Source organism: Sciurus vulgaris, assembly GCF_902686455.1.
Source record: "Sciurus vulgaris genome assembly, chromosome: 8".
NCBI lineage: Eukaryota > Metazoa > Chordata > Mammalia > Rodentia > Sciuridae > Sciurus > Sciurus vulgaris.
The window spans coordinates 109,689,535-109,709,560 of NC_136468.1; the positions used below are offsets into that span (position 1 = coordinate 109,689,535).

Here is a 20,026-nt window from a genome sequence, read left to right on the forward strand (position 1 = left end):
GACTTTGGGGCATTTTCAGCTTTCATTCTCAGTACAAGATGATGGCCTCTGGAAAGGCAGGGTGGACAATAGAGCTTAATCAGCATATTGGCAGGAAATGGCTGGAGAAAAAAAATGATTTGGGGACTTCTAATTTTAAATGGGCCCTGTCAACACCATCTAGACCTCCATAACCCTCAAAGTTAAACTTCACCAATGATGACAATAAAAAGACTTTCAGTCACTTCCAAAACAAAATAAAAAACTGAGAGTATTTTTTTCCACTATTAAAATTTCGTAAAAGGAATATTTCAGATACTAAGAAAATAACAAACTAATATGGGGGGAAAGAATAATACAAAGTTTGTAAGAAGACAGCAAAGGAGCAAAAAGGAACAGATGGGTAAAATAAACAGTAAGTAATAAGGCTGTAGATTTAAGGCAAATGTATTTATCATTACATTAAAATTAAATATACCAATAAAAGAAAAAGTTTTCAAACACAGTTATTGGAACTCTACATACTGTTTTCAAGAGATGCTTAAACTTAAGGGTAGGAAAATGTTGAATGCAAAAAAGATACAAAGAGGGACCATGTACACTCTAGTCAATGGATGGCAGCTGGTGAAACAGTAGATTTGAAGGCAAGAAACATCAGTAGAGACCAAAGATACCAGGCTCCATTAAACCAGAAGACACGACTCAACTAAATATGTGTACCTAATGGCTTTAGTGCAGTTTTAAAATAGGTAGGGAAAAAGAGGGATAACAATTCAATGATTATATATGGAAGTTTTGTTGGCAATGATACATCAAAGGATTTATTCAGAGTATATGAGATTCTTATAAATGAATAAGAAAGTCTTCACAATCCAGTGGCAAGTATTGTCAATACAAATCCTTTCAGTAGTTAAGACTTAAAAAGACACATGTTGAATGAGAATATCCAAACAATTAGTCATCAGGGAAATGCAATTAAAACCACCAATCAATACTATTGCACATCTCCAGGATCCATAAAATACAACAATAAAACCTGACAATACCAAATGAAGGATGTGAATCAACTGGAATTCTCAGATACTGATTCTGGATATCAATATTGTTGCAAACACTTCAGGACAATATTTATCAGTTTGTACTACAACTAAAAGAATACATATAGTATCAACCAATTATTCCATTCCTGAGATGAGTGTGATCACCCACACGAAGGATGTGTATATTTATAGTAGACTTTTTCCCTCATAACTGGCTCCTTAAAAAGTTACTTCCAAACTCCTGTATTTTTCTAGTATTTATTCACTTACGTATTTACTTTTGGTACTGAAAATTGAACCCAGGTATGCTGTAACACTGAGCTCCTTCCCCAGCCATTTTTAGTTTTTGAGACAGGGTCTTGCCAAGTTGCTGAGGATAGCCTCAAACTTTCAATCCTCCTGTCTCAGTCTCCTGAGTTGCTGGGATAAGAAGTGTGTGCCACAGTGCCCAGCAGCTCTGTATTATTGATAGATATTTGGCAGTAAATATTCATCAATATTAAAGAGTAAGTAGATTTAAAAGTAGTAAATTAATAGTAATACATTGATAAAATGGAGGACCATACAGTGCTAAGAATGAAATCAACAGTAAATCCACAATGTGAATGAATCTCACAAACAAGATATTGAGGACAAGAAGCTCACTCCCAAGGGGTGTATATACATTATGAATTTTATTTTCAGGGGTAGCAAAAGTAGGCAAACTCATTCTATTCTATTAGAAGCCAGGCCAGGGGCTGGGATGTAGCTCAGTCGGTAGAGTGCTTGCCTCACAAGCACAACGTCCTGGGTTCAATCCCCAGCATGGCAAAAAAATAAAAGAAGCCAGGCCAGGAGAGGGGCACAAGTGGGCTTTATAGGTCCTGGTGATGTTCTGTCTCTTGATTTTGGGGTGGTTTCCTGCATGTGTTGGCACTTTGATCATGAGTACTGTAAGCCAGGTGAGTAGACACATTATGTATGTATGCTCCCAGTGTATGCCTCTTAGCTCTGCATAGGTATATGCAAAGGGGTCACTCACATATTTTACTAATAATTTATTGCCTCATCATATGAAATATAAATGTTCCTCAGATGCTAACAATTATTTTTAAATAAAAGCTTTCATAATCAAATAAATTTAGAAACTATTTCCCACTCCAGCCTTTTTTCTGATGTTCTTAGTACATGTCGGCATAATTAAGGTTCAGAAAAGATCTTAAGAAACCTCATTTAAGGTGTTTAATAAAACTGTCCCAAATATACTTTACAGTGGTGACTTATTTTTTTTAAACAGGGTATCCTCTGCCATAGAAATTTTGGAAAATATTTCTCATCCTTCATTCTGAGTGGACATAGTTATGTTTTACACGAATTTAAAGCATAGGAATGCTTTAGCCCCTAAAAATGAAAATGCATTTCATTTCTTGAATTTTGGTGGTGACTGGGTGGCATGTGGTCAATTATATCATTACCTGAGTTCTTGGGCGAAGGCTCCAACTCTTGTGATCCCAACAGACCCACCTCAGCCATCCATCCCAATATGCCAATCAAAGAGACCAGCAGTGGTAAGGGACAAGAAAGGACCTTTAAGTGGCCACACGAGGATGAACAGATGTAGGGTTATAGTGACCAAAGACCTTCTCCAAGGGACTGACAGAAAAATGTTTTATAGAAAAGGCAAAGGCAAGGGTTGGGGACTTATTTATGTGGCTGGGAGATTTGCACAGCTAGTCAAGTAGGTCATCTTGGTGAGGACTTATTCTGGTTGATCATTATCTCAGTTCTGGTTCTGTGAGGTGGCTCCAGAGGTCCTTATTGCTTGTGGGGGGTAGCAATTTGGTTCCCCTAAGATGAGTGCTCCTGCTTGGGAGTGGGAGTCAGCCTCAGTATCTGTGTTGCTTAATCTCATCTATTGTGGGGCGATTTGTTCCACTAGGCCTTCAGTTGCTTGTGGGGTGTTACAGTCCCTTGTCATAAAGATGCTTATCAATCAAGCCTGTAGTTCTTTACTCTTGGAGAATAAAGTTGCTCAGGAGGAAAAAAAAAAATTAAAAGGCAAATAGAGTTGAAAGAGACAAAACGGAGCTGGTTAGGTCAGTGACCCTGCTCCCCTTCAATAGTAGCTTGAAAGGATTAGAGTAGAGTGATTAAGGAGCTATGCAGTGGGTTCCAGGAATCTAGAGTATTTCCAGAGGCTGGAAGAAAGTATGAACTATGAAACACAGGCTGCCTTACAATATTCCCTGGGAACCACCAGGAGAGGATGCTAATTCAGCGGGGTAGTTTTCTAAGTGACAAATGTTTTCTTTTGATGAAGATTATTTCTCCTACGGAAATAAATTTGCTTCTTTTTCATGCCTATTTTAGTGCCCTTTGTTATTTTTTTCCTCATTTTATCTGTTCTGGTTTAAAAATAATTTTGTGCCAGATCCTTACCAGAAAGGCAGATATGTGAATATGAACCCATAAGTGTGCAGACACACAGATATACTTTTAATTGCTTCATTTCCCTTAAGATAAAGACAAAATTGCTTATTAGGAAATGTCTTTCTTTTCCTTTTGAGACCAATGTCCTATGAATCTAAAACACTCTAGGCATATAAAGGTAAATTGAAATGCAATGGTTGTTACTTCCTCTCCACAAATAACATGTGGGAAATTTCATCCTTGGGAGTTAGGGTTCTGCTGAGGAATATGAGTCATAGTAAGGTAGAGAAAAAGCAGCTGCTTCAAAACAGGTATGGGATGTGAAGTTCAGTATACTTGGTAATTGTTTTTATTCTAATTTCATGCATCCAAAACAAAGATTACCAATAATCTAGTTCCCCAAATAAAATGTGATGCCACAAATGAACGCTGTCCCTGCTGGGCTCCTGGACTAGATGGATTTCTGCTCCATCACTCTGCCCTTCTGGAATGCTGGGGGCATTCTTCAGTGCTCAGTTCTGGACGAAAGAGGAAGAGTTATGACCCTAAGAAGGTGCTTGTCTTTTATTATTAACAATCTGTCTTCTGTGATACACCATTCCTTGTGGTAAAAATCTAAAATATACTGGCAACTTACTCATCAATACAGCCATTGTAGTTTATTTCAGTATGTCGATTCATTGTCTAATTCTAAAATTTTTATTCAGTCATACATACACTGAGCTCTTACCCTGTGCTTAAGCAGTACTAGACCCTGCAGGGAAACCATGACATCACTGTGACTTCTGCCCCTAGGGGATGCCAATCAGTGAAGAACATTGTGGGTACCAAGGACTGTCACTGTGAAAGACAGTTTTGTCATGTACACAGGAGCAGCAGGGAGTGGTGTCTAAATCCAAATCTCCCAGGAGGTTCCAGCTTGATTTATCTTCATTCAGCATACCTTAAGTTAAAACACCTATCCTGATTTGGATTGGGCTGGTATATATAGTGCAACAGTAGGCGTGACAGACTCTGCATTTCAGAGACACACTGTGGAGGGTCTTAAAGGGATGAAAAGCAGTTTCTTCTAGTCAACATCCCTGGTCAGCGTTACCATAGCAACTAGGGGCATCGTGACCTACACTTTTGCATAGTCAGTTCCCAGTGCAAATGAAACCATGAGGAAATCAGAGACCAGGGTTCTAGTCACTGCTCTCCACATGTCCCCTTTTTTATTTTTAATTGCAAGTGATGAGCTACTATTTGGAGTTGTTAGACTCCTTTTTGGAAGATGTGGTATCCTATTGTTATCCTGTTGTTACAACATGAAAGAGTATGAGTAGGAAACACATAATTCCAAAAATGTACAATACTGTATGCTTTAGTATATTTTAAGGATTAAAACCATTTAAATCATCAAGCATTTGCTTAGTAAGCTATGCAGGATCCACAAGATCATTTTTTCTTTATCATACCTAGTAATGCAATTAATTGGATTGAAACTTTGACAAGTCACATGGTAGTTTTCTTCTGCCCTGTTTACTTTTATATTTCCAGAAATTAAAACATAAGGAGATTTTACACAGGCTCACACGCTGCATCTCTTGTCCATAAGTTCAGCTTGGGAATTACTGGTATATTTGATAAAATTTAAGACAGCAATCAAATGCCACAAATCTTTTTGTATGCCACCATCACTGAAGGTCAAAATATTACTAACAAATCCACTAGGAGTCATAAATTTTTGATGTGGGTTCTCCTTATCAAATCTAGGAGACCAGTCCAGAATAAATCCACTACTGCCAGGGACATTATGTCATACTGGCATAATATTGGCACACTCCACCCAGTTAGGAAAGGCACCTAATTCCATTACAGTATCACATTAAAGCAATACGAAATTGGTTGATTCTCCGTGGGAAACACAGTTTTGTTATTGGGAAGTCCCCATTTTTGTAATGGTCTGGAAATACTTTTTTAAATCCCAGGGTCCAGTGATATGGGCTACTCTGACTCTTTCATATGCTGTCTTTATTTCTGGGGCCACTTTTACACAGCCAGTATTTCTTTTTTTTTTTTTTTGTGGGACCAACATATAGGTAGTTTCCCACTACAACAAGTATAATTAAATCCAATTGTATGAACAGGGGTAATATGTTTATCTGAAAAAACTTCCCATCATGTGTGCATCATTAGTAAATACTGGAATGGATTCTCCAGTCCACACAGCCAGATGCACTAAAGGTGGATCTGGGAAATAAGATCAGTAAGTTTCCCCATGAAATCTACTTACCTGACAACTTAATAAAGCCAGCATAGCTGCAAACATGGTGGCTGGAGACTTAGTACCTCTCTACTGTTGAGCTATTTGTTCAGCCTGATGCGTCAAGGTTCTTCAATTGTTTGAACTGTGGCTTGAGATCCCCAATGGTGATTACTTACAGCACGCTCAGGTACTCAAATAGGATGAGCTACATCTTCTGGAAAGACACAAGCATGGCCTCTTCCCTGCATGATCACCAGATCTGGTCCATTCCATTGTCCTGTTTGTAAATTTCTCTACCAGACTAAGCCTGATGGGCCTACATCAGTATTTTAAAAAATTTGAAACAATTTTGAGTGGTTTTGTTTCATCCTTTTTTTTTTTTTTTTTTGTAATTGTAGCTTGAGGGAAAAAAATGAACCCATTTTACAATGGCCTGGTCTTGGATATTACAAGGAATACCTCTCTCCCTCTCAGCCCTCTATTTTTAAGAAGCCTAATTAGCCTCTTGAAATGTAACAGCTGCCTGTGAAAAGAGCTGCTTTTTCTTATCTGATTCCATAAGCCTGCTCCATGCCAGAGACCTTGGACATACATTAGGAATTTTTCTTTTCTTTTTTTTTTTTTTTGTGGTGCTGGGGATTGAACCCAGGGCCCTGTGCTTGTAAGACAAGCACTTTACCAACTTAGCTATCTCTCTAGCCCTAGGAATTTTTCTTTTTAAAAGAGGAAAAAGCCTTGAATAGTTTCAACTACTTGTGTTAATTAGGTATAACCAATTTAGTTACAAACTTTTTGAAGCTTACCCTTCACTTACACAAAGCTTTTTATCACTTACACAAAACTTTTTGTCACATACACAGACTTTCTTGTCACTTACACAATGTTTTTATCACTTACTCAGACCTTCTTTTCACTTACTTAGGTATTTTTATCACTCACTCCTTACAAACCTTACATCTCTTTCCCTTCACAAACCTTATATTCCTTTCCCATCATAAAATTATATCTCTTTTTTAGTCACTGACCTCTTTCTAAATTTATATTTTAAAACAATCTTTATGAAATATTTGAATTTATATATTTCTCTTAAGATGAAATGCCTTTATGTTTTTATAGTACTTTAATTGAAACCTAACTAAAACCCTTTATACTCTTTGTATATAAAATGACACCTAATAAAATCTCAACTCTCAGCAACGCTGTTTTTAGTGAAGACATAGGAACAAAACAACCTCAAATCTTTTTTAAAATTACCCATGTAAGAAAACACATCTAAGTTTAAATATATTACCATATGGAATTTAAGGAGTGTTTGATTTTATGTCTCGTAGTTGATATTTTAGAAATTTAACTTTGTAAATTAATTAGATATTAACTTTAACAAAAATATTTATGAAGAATAATCTCTGTTTTAGTCAGTTTTTTCACTGCTGTGACCAAAATGATCTGACCAGCACAATTATAGAGGAGGAAAGGTTTATTTGAGGGTTCATGGTTTCAGAGGTCTTAGTTCATAGAAGGCCAGCTCCATTCCTCAGGGCTCAAGGTGAGGCTGAACATCATGTTGGGAGAGGGTGGTAGAGGGAAGCAGCTTACATCACATTGATCAGGAAGCAGAGAGAGTGTCCATTCTCCAGATACAAAATATATACCCCAAAGCCACACCCCAATTCCAATCTCCTTCAGCCACACCCTACCATTTCAATTAATCCCATCAGGGATTAATTCACTGATTGGATTAAGACTCTTACAACCCAGTCATTTCTCCTCTTAACTTTCCTGCATTGTCTCACATGTGAGCTTTTGGGGACACCTCACATCCAAAACATAACAATCCCATTCATGTTAAGTCTAATTTGCTCATTTTTAACTGTAAAAATCAAAATATCAGACAAATGTAGTTAACAGTATTAACCACCTTTTTCCTGTTGAACAAAAATCCTAAAAGTGATGAATCTTAGACATTTTATAGAAACCAACACACTTTATTGTTTGACCGCCTAGAAAAACTTGTGAATTAGTAATTTTAAAGATATCTTTATTCTTATCCGTTTACCCATTTAAACTGAACTCTTTTAAGTCACGTAAACTAAAAAATATAAGGATCCATTTCTTATTTAATTGTAATTTAGGAGTACTCATTTATTTATATGCTAATTTTGGTACCATGTACATATGGACACAGACACATATGTGGACAAAACAATACAATACACAAGTTTGTACACATACACAAAACAAGAAACAAAGATTTTGTAACATTTTTTAAGTGGAGCTCTACAAGTAGTAGGCATTGTTACAGATGTTTATTAAAGTCTGTATTAGATTTAACCTGTTAGAAATTAAAATAGAGCCAGGCATGGTAGGGCACGTCTGTAATCCCAGCAGCTCAGGAGGCTGAGGCAGGAGGATCATGAGTTTAGAAACAGCCTCAGCAAAAGTGAGGCTAAGTGCAAAGCCACTCAGTGAGACCCTATCTCTAAATATACTACAAAATAGGGCTGGATATATGGCTCAGTGGTCAAGTGCCCCTGAGTTCAATTCCCCATACCTCTCCCACAAAAAAAGAAAAAGTAATTAAAATAGAGCCTATCAGGCTTTTATATTATAATTTAAATGTAGAACAGGCTTATATAGTTGGAAATATCAGGTGCAAATTGTCACAGCCATGACGAACACTGAAAGCAAAAGTTCAGAGAGCCAGTCACTTATCCTTGATGGCTATCAGGTCTATGCCTAATAGCTCCATGTCTATGTTCTTTTTAGGATTTAGTAAAAGGAGAATTTTTAAATGTATTTGAAAGTTAACCCTTGAAAATGTTGACCTTTGAACAAAGTCAGTGTAAAAACCTTCATAGTTAGATAAAATAAGACTAATCAGTAAAATACATTAATTTAGGTACATAAGATCAAAGGTGAATTCATCCTAAAATCATGAGCTCAAAAATATAGAATTTTTAAAAAGAGCTCAAAAATACAAAACTTCAAAGATTATATGGCAGCAATTCTTTGGTAAAAGCACATGTAGAATATCTTTATCAGATCAGCATGTACTTTTAGCTCAGGTTAGAGTCAGTTCAGATATATAAAGAATGTGGGAGCCTGTGAAGTCCTTAGAAAAAGGTTTTTAAGAAAAAGAAAGTTTGTATATTTGGAATCTTTCCATTTTTCCTCCTGGTGCTGGTGCTGTAGATTAGGGAGGAATTTGTTTTTTAAAAAGTGTCACTAATGTTAATAAGTTCTGATTACCCACTACCATTAGACCAGCCCAACCCCAAGCAGCTTGGATGTAAATGGGACACTTTTTTCTTTTGTCTTAACTGATTGTAAGTCTTACCAATCTGGTAGGCTCTGTAGGCCTTTGAAATTTACATTTTAAATGCAAGCCTAGCAGAGATGGAAATCTAACAGAAACTCAAAAGTAAGGAAAGCTGTTTTTTGAATTTGAGAGGCAATACCTCAGGTATAGAGCATTTTAACTAATTTTTCTTTTGTAAAATTATTCTCTTGAAGCATGGTGCTATAGTTTATTTTCTCTGGAGAGCCCTGCCCCCACTTTTTTTTTTTTTAAATTCCTTGAGCCTTAAGCATAACTTTAAGCAGGACACCAATTGTACATATCTCTACCTCTCCCTCTTTAGGGAAGCAGGGGCAAGTTTCAATAACAAATTTTAAGAACTGGTAACTGTGCCTTCCTTGAATTAAGCATAGACTTAAACCTAAGCATAGAGATCCCTTTCTTTGGATCCAACATTTCCCATGTTTTACACCTAGCTAAAAACTCGCTCCTTGCATCTCTTTGTCTGCCATGGCTATTAGTTTAGGAGTGTCCCCACATCTGAATCCAATTAAGAAGTTCCTTTGTTCAGGAACCAACTGTTCAGGAACCAACTGCAGAGGCCTCATGCCAGGGCTGTTAATTCAGGAACTAGAGGTGCAATGAGCGAATGAAGAAAAGACAGAAACACATAGAGAAAAAGCTGGGGCTAGGTGATTTGGCCAAGCCCTAGTGAGGCTTGACTGACACCAGATGTAGCTCAGTACATTTAATTATATATAGGTTTTGTCATCAGAAGGTTATTTGTGAGAAAAATTTAACAGACCAGAAAGTCTGAAGGATGCAGCAAAACTTGTGAGATATCAAGGTCATCTTATTATGCCCAGAATTTTCTACCCCCTGAGTTGGTGTCTGAATCCAAGGTTCCGACTGTCAGAGCTGTACACCTTCACATGTAGCTATGCTGGCTAGTATTACCATAGCAACTGGGGACATCTTGACCTGCACTTTTACATAGTCAGCTCCCAGCACAAATGCAACCATGAGGAAATCAAAGACCAGGGTTCGAATCACAGCTCTCCACACATACCTCCAGCCATTTTTATTTTTGAGACAGGAACCCACTGAGTTGCTCAGGGAGGCCTCAAACTTGGGATTCTCCTGCTCATTCTCCCAAGAAGCTAGGATTATAGGGATGTGCCACTACACTTGGATTTTTTTGATTAGTGTTAGCATGGTACCACTGTTTCCATTTCTTTACTTTAAATTTACATGTGTGTTTATTCACGATGTGTCTTATAAGCAATAAATAGTTGTGCATTGTTTTGTGATCCACTCTGAAAAACTCTTTTCTTTTACTTGGTGTATTTAGATCATTGACATTCAAAGTGATTATTAATGTAGTTCTGCCAATATCAATCATATTTGTTACAACTTTCATTAACTTCATTCTTAGTTTCTGTTTTTTGTCCTCCATACTTTTTCTGCTTTTGCAGTTTAAGAAAAATGATTCCATTTTTTTTCTGTTTCCTTAGCCTATCTGTTATCCTTCCTTCTTAAAAAGTTTTAGTGGTTGTCATAAATTTGCAGCATATATTTACAGGATTACAAGGGATATTATATGATAGTAGACTAGCAGAGGTATTATGTAATGATAAAGGGATCAATTATGAAGAAAGAGAAAGCATCTTTGACATGTATTTGCCTACAATTAGAACATCAAAAGATGTGGTAAAATGTGACAGAAATACAAGACTAAATAAATGAATCCATTATTATATGTGGATGCTTCTAGCAGGTAGAAAATCAGAGAACATAGTTGACTTGAAGTACATCAAAATTTAGCTGGATAATATTACATCAATTGACTTCTTCATCTCACAAAAGCAGAATAAACATTTTTCTCAAGATCATATGGAATATTCACTAAGATAGAACAAATTCTGGACCATAAAACATACCACTACATATTTAAAAGAATGAAAATCAGACTACAATAGTGTTAAACTGATAACAGAAAAATAACAGAGAAATCCCCAAATACTTGGATACTTGGAGATTCAACAACACATGTATAAATAACACCTAGATCCAGAAGAAATTTCAAGGAAATTTTAATAATATTTAAAACTAAATGAAAATGAAAACACTTTATCAAAACTTGTGAGATAAGTGAAAGCAGTGCTTAGGAAGTTTATGGCATTAAATGCATATATTGGGAAAGAAGAAATCTAAAATAAATAATCAAAGCTTCTACTTTAGGAAACTAGGAAAAGAAGACCAAGTTAAATCCAAAATAAGCAAAAGAAAATAAAAGGATAATCTTTGAACAAATGGTGCTGGGACAATTGAATATCCGTAAACACACATCTCAACATAAACCTCATTTCTTATGCATAAATTATCTTATAATGGGATCATGGACTTAAATGTAAACTATAAAACTATAATGTTTTTATGGATAATATAGGAAAAAATCTTTAGGACATAGGCCTCTTGATGATTTTTTAGGACATCAAAGGTGTGACCTATAAAAAAGACAATTGATATATTAAAATATAAAACATTGCTCTGAAAAAGATCCTGATAAAATGGTAGAAGACAAGCTAAAAATAGGATAAAATACATGCAAGTCACATATTTGGTAAAGGAATAGTATGTAGAATACAAAAAGAATATTCAAAATTCAACACTAAAAAAACCCAAATAAGCCAACTAAAAAACAGACTTATAACATGAAGTCCTTTCACAAGTGAAGATATAAAATAGAAAATAAACATATGAAATGATGATAATTACCAACCAGTAGAGAGATACAAATTAAAAATGTGAGTTATCACTACACATTTATCCGAATGGCTAAGCAAAGCTGGGCCTGGTAGCTCACACTTATAATTCAAGCAGATCAGGAGGCTGAGGCAGGAGGATCGCAAGTTCAAGGTCAGACTCAGGAACTTAGGGTGCCCTAAGTAGCTTAGTGAGGTTATGTATCAAAGAAAAAAAAGGGGGGGGCTGGGGGTGTAGCTCAGTGGTAAAGTATTCCTGAGTTCAATCTCCAGTACCAAAGATAAAAAAAAGGATGGCTAAACAAAACTTGTAATAAGGTCAAATACTGATTAAGTATGTGAATAACCTGAATCCCTGGTTGGACTGTAGATTTCACAAACTCTATATAGTTTAGTAGTTTCTTATAAAACCAAACATACAGCTACCATACAATTCAGCAATTACTCTGAGGTGTTCCCCTTAGACGTGACAACTGTTTACACAAGGCAGGTACAAGAATGTTTATAGTACTTTATTCATAACAGCTCCAAACTGGAAAAAAAAAAAGTGTTCTTCTTTGTCATTGGTTAAACTGTGGTATATCCATACCTTGTGTTTTAATCAGTTGTGCTAAAAGACCTGACCAGAACAATTGTAGAGGAGAAAAAGTTTATTTTGGGGTGCATGGTTTCAGAGGTCTCAGGCCATAGACAACTGGCTCCATTCCTCAGGGCTTGAGGTGAAACTGAACATCACAGCAGAAGAGCGTGGGGTGGAAGGAAAGCAGCTCACATGATGATCAGGAAGCAGAGAGGTCTCACTTGCCAGACACAAATATACCCCACAGCCACACTCACAATGAACCACTTCCCCCAGCCACAGTGCACCTACCTCCAGTTACCACTCAGTTAATCCCATCAGGGATCAATTCACTGATTAGGTTAAGGCTATAACCCAATCATTTCTCCTCTAAACCTTCTTGAGTTAGCTCACATGTGACCTTTCAGGGGACACCACATCCAAACCATAACACCTTGGAACATCACTTATCTATAAGGAAGAATTAATTGCTGATGCTTAACATATAGGTGACTCTCAACAGCATTATGCTGACCTTAAAAAGCCAGTCTTTAAGTCCAACCTACTGTGTGAGTCCATTTATATAATGTTCTTTTAATAACACAACCATAAATATGAAAAATACATAAATGGTTCTGTTGGGGAAGGAAGGAAGATACACATTCCTTAGAAGGTGGCATGAGGGAGAACTCTGTGGTGATGGGACAGTTCTATATCTTGATTTGGTACTGATAGCACAAAATGTGAGAAAATAAAATATATATATATGTATGTCATCTCATCAGTTTCTCTTTTTATATTGTTCTATAATTATAGAAGATCTAACTTTTGGGGAAAACTGAGTGAAGAGTGCATGAGCTTCCTCTCTGCAACTTCTTGGTTTGATTTAATTCTACAATTTCAAAATCCAAGTTTTTTTTTTTTTTTTAAATAAACTCATAAAATAAACTTGTGTGTGTCACATTTGTTTGTGTGTGGGCAAATATTCAGAGGAAGTTGGTTGAAAGAGTCTTACAACTTTGTTAATTTATAGGAATTCTGCATGTAAGGCAAAAGCTTTAGAAAAGGTCAGTAATTGAATTCTGTTGTGGAATTTTCAATTTATATTGAATTTTTTATGACTTAGAAAACATTTTATATGGCCTTGATTCAAAAGAATTTATAAAGTACAAGAACAGTAACCTCAGCTGTATAATAAGCTAAATATTTGAAGTAGGAAAAATGGCAAAATGGCCATTTTATGTTAAAATTATCTGAATGATCCTCTACTCAGGCTGATGTCATTTTAGATGAAAAAAGCTTACTTCATAAATTCTTTAACAGTTCATATATTAATCCATTTTTTTGTTGCTATAATGAAATGCTTATATAAATAAGAGAGTTATTTTATATAAATAACTTTATATAAATAAGAGAGTTATTTTCCAGTCATAGAAGTTTAAGGGCATGACACCAGCACCAGTTTGTCCCTGTGAGAACCAAATGGTGGACGGCCATCACAATAGTGGGACTCCATGAAGGAGGGAGAAAGATCGATCAGTCACATCACCAAATAGGAAGCCAGAAAGGCTATTTTGGGTGAGGCTCAGGCTATTATAACCACTACCTCTTAAGGGTCTCACCAGAACAATCTTAATCCCTTCCAAAGGCACACCTGCAGTGACCTAAGTTCCTCCCATTAGGCACCTCTTCATGTTGCCATACTGAGAACCAAGCTTGCAGCACATGAAGCCTTGGGGCACACACTCAACCACAGTGGTTCACCTTTATACACTATATGTGAAGTATATGTTGCCCCTCTTCTTCCCCAGTGGTACTACATAAGACGAAAACATTTTCAGAAGTTTTTCTAACATAATCAGCATGTGCAGTTCTATGAGGTATTATTAAAAGGGGCTAATGAATCTGGTTGATAATAAACATGTTAGAATTTAATAAATCATATGACTGTAAAGTTCTTATCAAGAATTACTTTATTTTTAATATCTGATATCTCAAATGCTTGTAGTACCTTCGAGTACAATCAGTGTGGAAGTTGTGATGAGAAAGGCTCAGAATCAGTGTTTCTCCCCACGATTCATTTACCATGATTTGTCATGAGATAAATTTATATAAAACTATAATTAAAAGTGTGTGAAATAGAAACTTTCCTATATGAAACAGAATGTCAATTGTGTTCTGCCTCTAGGTTTGTGTATTTTAATTCTTGTTTAAACACTTGATTTTTGTTGTTGTTAGGTTTTTTATTTTCTTCATAAATAAATTTTCACTAAGTTCCCAACAATTTGCATATCTCTTCCTTGCCTGAAGCAGATGATAAAAAACACACTAAACATGTATGCATTTCATAGATGCAAGGGACCAATTTCAAACTGCCCAGCAGTAGAACTAATTTTGAACAATGATAAATGCACACATGTGGACATAAACAATAAAGAGAGTTTCTGTTTTGACACAGAATGATCAGCTGGGACAAGTCCTTATGGAAGAATAAAAGCAAAGTATGTAATAGCTAAGAAGATCCTGCATTTTGAAAAAAAAAATTGAGAAAATAATTTTTTTATTCTTCAAAAAAAAGTTGTCATACTAGAAGAACACATTAGAAATTGATGAAAATATTGAAAATAAAGGCCAGAGGTAGGAGATTACAGAGTAGGAATGGGTACAGTGGACACATGGAAGCAAACGTAACTAACTCTGTATGTTATTGCTAACATGACCATATTGAGGAGGAATCAAGCAACCTTATTTATTTGTTTATTTATTTATTTATTTTGTTATTTTTCCAAGTTGGGGATTTAACCCAGGGATACTTTACCACTGCTCTTCATCCCCTGGCCCTTTTTATATTTTATTTTGAGACAGGTTCTCATTAAGTTGCTTAGAACCTTGCTAAATTGCTGAGGCTGACCTTGAACTTTGTGATCTTCCTGCCTCAGCCGCCTAAGTGTATGAGATTACAGGTGTGTACCACTGCACCCAGCTTAAGTAACTTTTAAACAAAATACACTGTAAGGATTGCAAAGAATAGGTATTCATTATTTATTAAAAATAACATTTTTGGCATAATTTTAAAATTGCCTTATGCAAACTATAGATCCAAAGTAACTGTGGTGTTAAAAAATATGGGAATATATTAATAATTTTTTCATTTCTTCTTCTTGGGCATGGCCTTGGAGCTGCAACCTGACAGTGCTTGGGTTGCCCACCCACATCCAGCAGCTTCCAACTCCTCTTTGTTTCATAAGGCCTCATGGGAGGCCAAGGGTGGGACTTCCACCTCAGTCAATGATTTTAATAAAGAAAAGTCTCAGTACCAAATGAGTCACACAAGATAACATGGTGGCCTGCTGGTAGTCCCAGCTACACAGCAAGAGGCAGGCTTAAAGAACAGAAAATAAAAGAAAAAGAAATACATATATAATTAAAATCTATCAGATAAATTAAATAAGCTGATAAATTTAGTGTTTCATGTTGAGAAATACACACACACACACACACACACACACACATATATATATAATCTAAGAAAAAAATTTTGAACTATATATTATGAACTCCCAATTCAAGAAGCCTGTATGTACGTTTCTATCTGTGCCCATCTCTGATGAGGGCCTGGAAATGGTGCAATAAATGCATACAATATTCAGGTCTTAGGTCTAAATTTATTCTCCACTGAAAGGAATCAGGGTCCCTTGGAAAAAGTGCTAATTTCAGATTTAGAAAATATGAGCTCAAATTATCATGTTGGTTCAGAAACGATAATTTCTGATAATGCTTCTGTTGACTAAAGAAGCATGTCAAAAAGAAGCAAGAGCCAGCTTGAAGTTCAGGCCTACCTCTAGCCAAATTTTAGGTAATTTAAACATGAAAAAGAATAAACACTGCACTGGTTGCCAAACATTGAAAAATAAACACCAAAAACCAACAGTGATATTAAAAAGTAAACTAATAATCACCAAAAAATCTTTTGAAGTGACTATTAACACTGGCATAGAAAGATTAATTCAGGAAAGAACATTCGTTGGCCTTTGCAAAAGGATATGAGAAATCTATTATTTCACAAGATTCTTTGGCATAAGGTTCAAAACATTATTTAGTCCACAGTTACTTAACTATTAAGTGGCAGTATTAAGTTGTTTTTAATCCAAATTTATCTAGAGATGAGACCTCTAAATAACTATATTTAAGGATACAGGTTTCCTGAGCAATTTATAAAAGTGTGTCTTCTATGTGAAAAGCACACTGCCATATATTTTGATGAATTGGAAGCAGATTATGTCCTCAAATTCCACAAAGAAAGATGGTAAACAGAAAGAAAAAAGTATTTCAGAGAGCTCAGGCCTAATATTAAAATCCATGGCATCTCAAGTGTTGTGCAGGGGCAGTGTGACCAATTAGGAACACTTTCACAAGGTAAGTCCCACCTGAATGATCATTGTGGCACTGCATGTCTTTTATCTTACATAGCAGAGGAAGATTCATCCTAGCCCAAGGAAGGTGGTAGCTGAAGTGTGGAGGTGACCAGGAGAGGGCTATGTTCAGGGAGTGCCAGGGCCTAATGTCGGGGCTCTAGGTAGGGAGGAGTCTTCAATTAAAGTATTAAAATTTACCAAAGCTTATGAATGGTTGACTTTAATGTAAATAAAGCTCATCAGATGTCAGCTAGAAAAGATATAAAGCCTAGGCATGATCAACCTGGTATAGCAGGTAGCGCTGACAGGTATTCTCTGGAAGCACAAAACCAGAGTTCAAAAGAGATAGTAAATTTTGAGAGTCATTTCCAGATGAATGACTGTAAAGCTTTCAGGTCTCTGAGGGAGAAGAGATGAGGTCACAGGCAGAACTTCATAGTAGTGTCTCAATTGAAGAAGAAAACAGTCAAGTGCCCATATGCACTTACGTGTATGTCCAAAGCACAACATTCTGGAGCTAATTTGAAAACTACAAGAAAGTGTGACTTAGACTGTTTAGAAGTATAAATGCCATGATTTTTACTCTATCACTTTTTTGGATTAATTTCAAAAATTTTGCAAATTAACCTTTTTTATGTCTTTGATGATTTACCCATTATAATTGAACATGGTTTGGTTGTGAGCACATCTTCAAAGACTTAAGAAGCAAAGAAATTTGGGGCCTTTATTTAGGCTGCAGTGATTACTTACGTTTGAATTTTAGAGGGGTTTTGGAGACAGAGCCGTTGTAGGTGTATGAACTACAACATAAAGCTGATAATTTTTAAAAAATTAGTTTCAACTCGCATTGGAAATTGTTCTGATACTAATTTTCTTCACTAATTGACTTTACTCATGGAGTGAAGTATGGATGTGACATCTTTATTGCTTGACAAGGTTATAATCAATGTTAATTGAGTTACAGAGATCCTCAGTTCTTATGGAAGATTGTTGAAGGTATACTCCTGGAACATGCTAAGAAGGTGCTTATCACAGTGTGATTCCAAACCAACAGCATCCACATCAACTAAGGAACTTAGCTGGGCAAATTCATGGGCCCCATTTCAATCCTGGGAAGTCAGAAAATCTGGGGGTGGGACAGGCAACTAGGATTTGTACAGTCTTCCAGGTTACTGAAATGTCTGATAAAGTTTGAAAAACTGCTCCAGGAAATATGGAAAGTACAATGGATTTATGCTATTTGAAGAAGTTTTCTTCTTTGTGCTCTGCTGAAAAATGTCAAGAGGAATATGACTGGTTCTCTGAACATCTCAGTTAATTATAATGCTTTTCCTATAATTACTTAGCATGAATTAAATCTGTGATTGCAAATGTGGCCTCTATATAAGGTCCCAAAATGGAATAGTCTGTTAATGAAAATCACAGCATTGTCACTCATAAAATTTTAAATACATTGATTTCATTTCAGAAGAAAAAGGGAGAGTACTTCATTTCACTGAAGTTATGACTTTCTCACTGTCCTTCATAAAAGAGAGTGAAAAAATATATACTGTAATGCTAATCACCTAATTATATTGATTATATATTTATGCACACACTTAGTATGAAATGTTCTTCTGCATTTCAGGTCCAAACTGCTTTGCAGAAACTGCTGTCATTCCAGCTGGCAGAGAAGTGAAGACGGACGAATGCACCATATGTCACTGTACTTACGAGGAAGGAACATGGAGAATTGAGCGGCAGGCCATGTGCACAAGACATGAATGCAGGCAGATGTAGACACTTCACAATATAAAAAACTCACATTTTTCTAGACTATTTTACTGATGTGAACATTCTAGATGACTCTGGGAAATAACAATCAAAAGGAGAAGACTTTTGATAAGGAATCATGGAGAATGATTGGTACATTTGCTTTTCTTGGTAACAAATACTACAAGAGAAGGAAATGGATGTATTTCAAAACAGCAACATGAACTTTGGGCATAAAATCCCTCTCTAAATAAATGTGCTATTTTCACAGTAAGTACACTGAAGTACACTATTATATAATAAATGTATTTCTATAATCCCTCTATTAGAGAGCTTATATAAATGTTTTCTATAGATACAGATTAAAAATGCTGTGTTGTCAACCGTCCTCACTGTGTACCTGCATATCTTTGTCAGTCCTGCTTGCATCACATGGGGATGCTAAGGGTTGCCTGTCCCCCTTCACACCTTCACACAGAATAGTGCATCCACTAATGGATCATAATAGGACTGGTTTCTATTGAAACCTTGTCCAAATTATATTTAATTACAGACATCTATCTGATGTTCATCCCTAGAAGACATAGTCTAATTCACATAAACATGATGTTACCTTCTTATAATTACATATTGCTTTTATTAGTTCATTCTCAATCATTTGGGAAATGCAGGTATAAAGGATTACTAACACACTTTTTCACTTCTTACAGATCTCCTATGTTGTGGACCATAAATAAATGCATACATGTTTCATTTTCATTTTTGTTACCTTCTCTTCTAAGCATGACGATATTTCATTTCCTAAAATAGGACTAGGTTAGGCTGGAAAACTTGTATGATTGTTCTATCAAGCTGAAGCATGCTACAAAATCAAAGTCCTTTGATTATCTGGAAGAAATTTATGGAGAATTCTGTACAAGTTTATAATTGAAAAGTAAATGTGGTACAGATATCACCACTCTCAGTTCAGTGTGGTCATATTACTAATGGGAATGAAGCATCCATCTTCCATAACATACACAGTAAGATCCTGAATAGTAGCCCTGTATTCATCTGCCATTAAAAATTTCCTGTGTTTATATATGATCCCAAAACAACTTTTTTTTCTCTTCATTTGGACAGGGAATAAAAGAGGCCACTGCACAGTGTTGCTGATCTGACCAGTTTTTGTAATTAGAGAATAGTTCCATATATGGATCACATCAGCGCTTGGCACTTTGATGAAGGAGGTAGTCAGGATCTTAATAAGTGTAGGGTGAAAAAAGCAAAACTGAAACCACTATTTTAAACTTTAGAAGTTCTTTTTCTATAGATTAATTTATTCCAAAATTCTGAATTAAGCACCTATTTAGCACAAAGGATTATAATTACAAAAAAAGAATAAGGAGTGGTTTCTCACCTTCACATGCTTTTGGTCTCAGGCATAACTGGAATAAAAAATTGTGTTATTGTATTAGGAGTCAAACTGAATACCATGAAATGGTGATTAGAAAAGTTTACTAAAAGGAGTGTAGAGTACAAAAAAAAAAAAAAAGGAAAAGGCACTCATTATATTAAAAAT

At 35.8% G+C, this 20,026-nt stretch overlaps 1 protein-coding gene across 1 annotated transcript in view; it reads left to right on the forward strand.

Annotated features, from left to right (window-relative positions):
• The window catches only part of VWC2 (von Willebrand factor C domain containing 2), a 167,412-nt gene extending 147,890 nt beyond the window's left edge, over window positions 1-19,522 (forward strand). Inside the window, exon 4 of the mRNA XM_079150291.1 lies at window positions 18,341-19,522. Coding sequence (XP_079006417.1) covers window positions 18,341-18,492 — 152 coding nt within the window. The 3' untranslated portion in view covers window positions 18,493-19,522. The remainder of the gene's footprint in view (window positions 1-18,340) is intronic.
• The last annotated feature ends 504 nt before the right edge of the window (window positions 19,523-20,026 follow it).